Source organism: Anneissia japonica, unplaced genomic scaffold (assembly GCF_011630105.1).
Source record: "Anneissia japonica isolate Jap-2015-1 unplaced genomic scaffold, ASM1163010v1 scaffold180171_len1719_cov210, whole genome shotgun sequence".
Taxonomy (NCBI): domain Eukaryota; kingdom Metazoa; phylum Echinodermata; class Crinoidea; order Comatulida; family Comatulidae; genus Anneissia; species Anneissia japonica.
In genome coordinates, this window is record NW_022712383.1 from 1 (window position 1) to 1,719 (window position 1,719).

Sequence of the window (1,719 nt, forward strand, 5' to 3'; positions counted from 1 at the left end):
GTCTATTGGTTTAGATAATTATATAGCCATGTTCATATAAAAGGTGGTATTGTAGTACCACCACACTATGTATTCTTCAGAACGGTTAAATAGAAGAAGGTATTAAACTACAAACATTTCAGCCATTTCCAAATTAACACGATGGACACAACAAAACTGATATACAGTATCATCGGTGCAGTCGGCTGTTCGACTAATGGGTTTGCGCTATTCATTCTATTTCACTTACAGAATCGGTTCAGTACAACAACTCTCTTAATCTCAAATCAGTGTATCATCGACGTTTTTGCATCTTTGACGTCGCTTTGTCTTTTTCTCGATCCAGACTTGATGACTCGGCTCCCAGAATCAAACGTTGCAGCAACATTTATTTGTAAGTTCTGGTCAAGCAAGTATATATTCTGGTCATGTACATACACCTCAACGGCTAACCTTGTGGTACTTACATTTGATCGTTACTTTGCTGTAATATATCCACTAAAATACAATATGCTCAAGGAAAAGGCGAAGATAAAAGTATTACTTTTGCTGATTCCCTGGATATGTGGTTTTGGATTTATATTCCTGTGGCTAATGGTACACAGTGTAAAGAATGGAGAGTGTATCCAAAGTTGGCCAAGTGTTGGTTATCAGAAAGCGTATTCTTTGATGTGTGGTATGTACATCCTTGTTGCTCCTGTGAGTGTAATGCTGTTTGTTTACTTTAACATTTTTCGTGCACTCCGAGAACGAGTTGGAGATGGTTCATCCGCTGTAAGTGAGAACAGTGCAGCCAGACGACTGAATATCATTAAGACAATGGTGATAGTTGGTGTAACGTACGTTATTTGTTGGGCTCCGACCGAAATATGTTTTATCTATTTTACATTGGGTGGCGAGTTTGATTTTAATGGATCAATTTACTACATTACAGTAGCAATGTCTTTGTGTAACATCTGCATAAATCCCATTATATACACGTTCAAATATAATGACTTTAGAGTTGGTGTGCAAAAAACTCTGCCATGTTTTAAATACCTACTTACTCTGCCATGTCATAAGTCTGCATCTACAATACAACAAGCTTTTCCATCGGGAACTGTATCAACAAACGTCGTGACGTAGGCATAATCTCTGATATTAGAATAGATGCTACAGTTGTTACGGCGAAGTGCATTGTCTGATCGCGTTATCTAGTAACTTCTGTTGATTATCCAACCAATCCATGGTGATAAAGCTAATTTGGAATATCAAAAATACTGTTGAATCTCTAAAAAAGAAACGACTCTCAGATACCAGCCAAATAATCAATAAAAAGATATATCATATTCGTAATTTTTCTTAAACCTGTCATCTAACTAGAAATTGCAAATTGCAGGTGAAGTGCTGCGAAGTACAACTGCATATAAATGTTCTTCGAATAAAATTCATAATAAAAATATAACAAATAATATGAGACACGACCCATTGTCTATATTAGAACACTTCTATTTAGTAAAACGCTGAATATGAATACTTGAGCGTCGCGAGTTGACGTCAACTCTTAATTTTTTCTATTTGGTGAGATGATTTAGTATGGGGAGTTTTCAAGGTGGCGAATTTTCTAGGGGCGAGTTTGTAGAGGCGAGTTGACTGCCAACGCACCACACAACGTAAGCATGATTGAATTCGAGTTAACTCGGCACCAAGTCAACTTGGCCACAGTTTCGCGGCCCCCTAGTATAATACATTTTTAATTAT

The 1,719-nt window shown here is 37.0% G+C and overlaps 1 protein-coding gene across 1 annotated transcript; it reads left to right on the forward strand.

Moving 5' to 3' along the window:
• The first annotated feature begins 107 nt into the window (after positions 1-107).
• On the forward strand, positions 108-1,104 carry LOC117107793 (histamine H2 receptor-like). The gene has a single exon (XM_033249569.1). It carries the CDS (start codon positions 142-144, stop codon positions 1,102-1,104), a length of 963 nt encoding a protein of 320 aa, XP_033105460.1. The 5' UTR covers positions 108-141.
• Positions 1,105-1,719: the final 615 nt, after the last annotated feature.

Coding starts and splice junctions, on each gene's coding strand:
- LOC117107793 (XM_033249569.1), top strand. CDS start 142: ATGGACACAACAAAACTGATATACAGTATCATCGGTGCAGTCGGCTGT.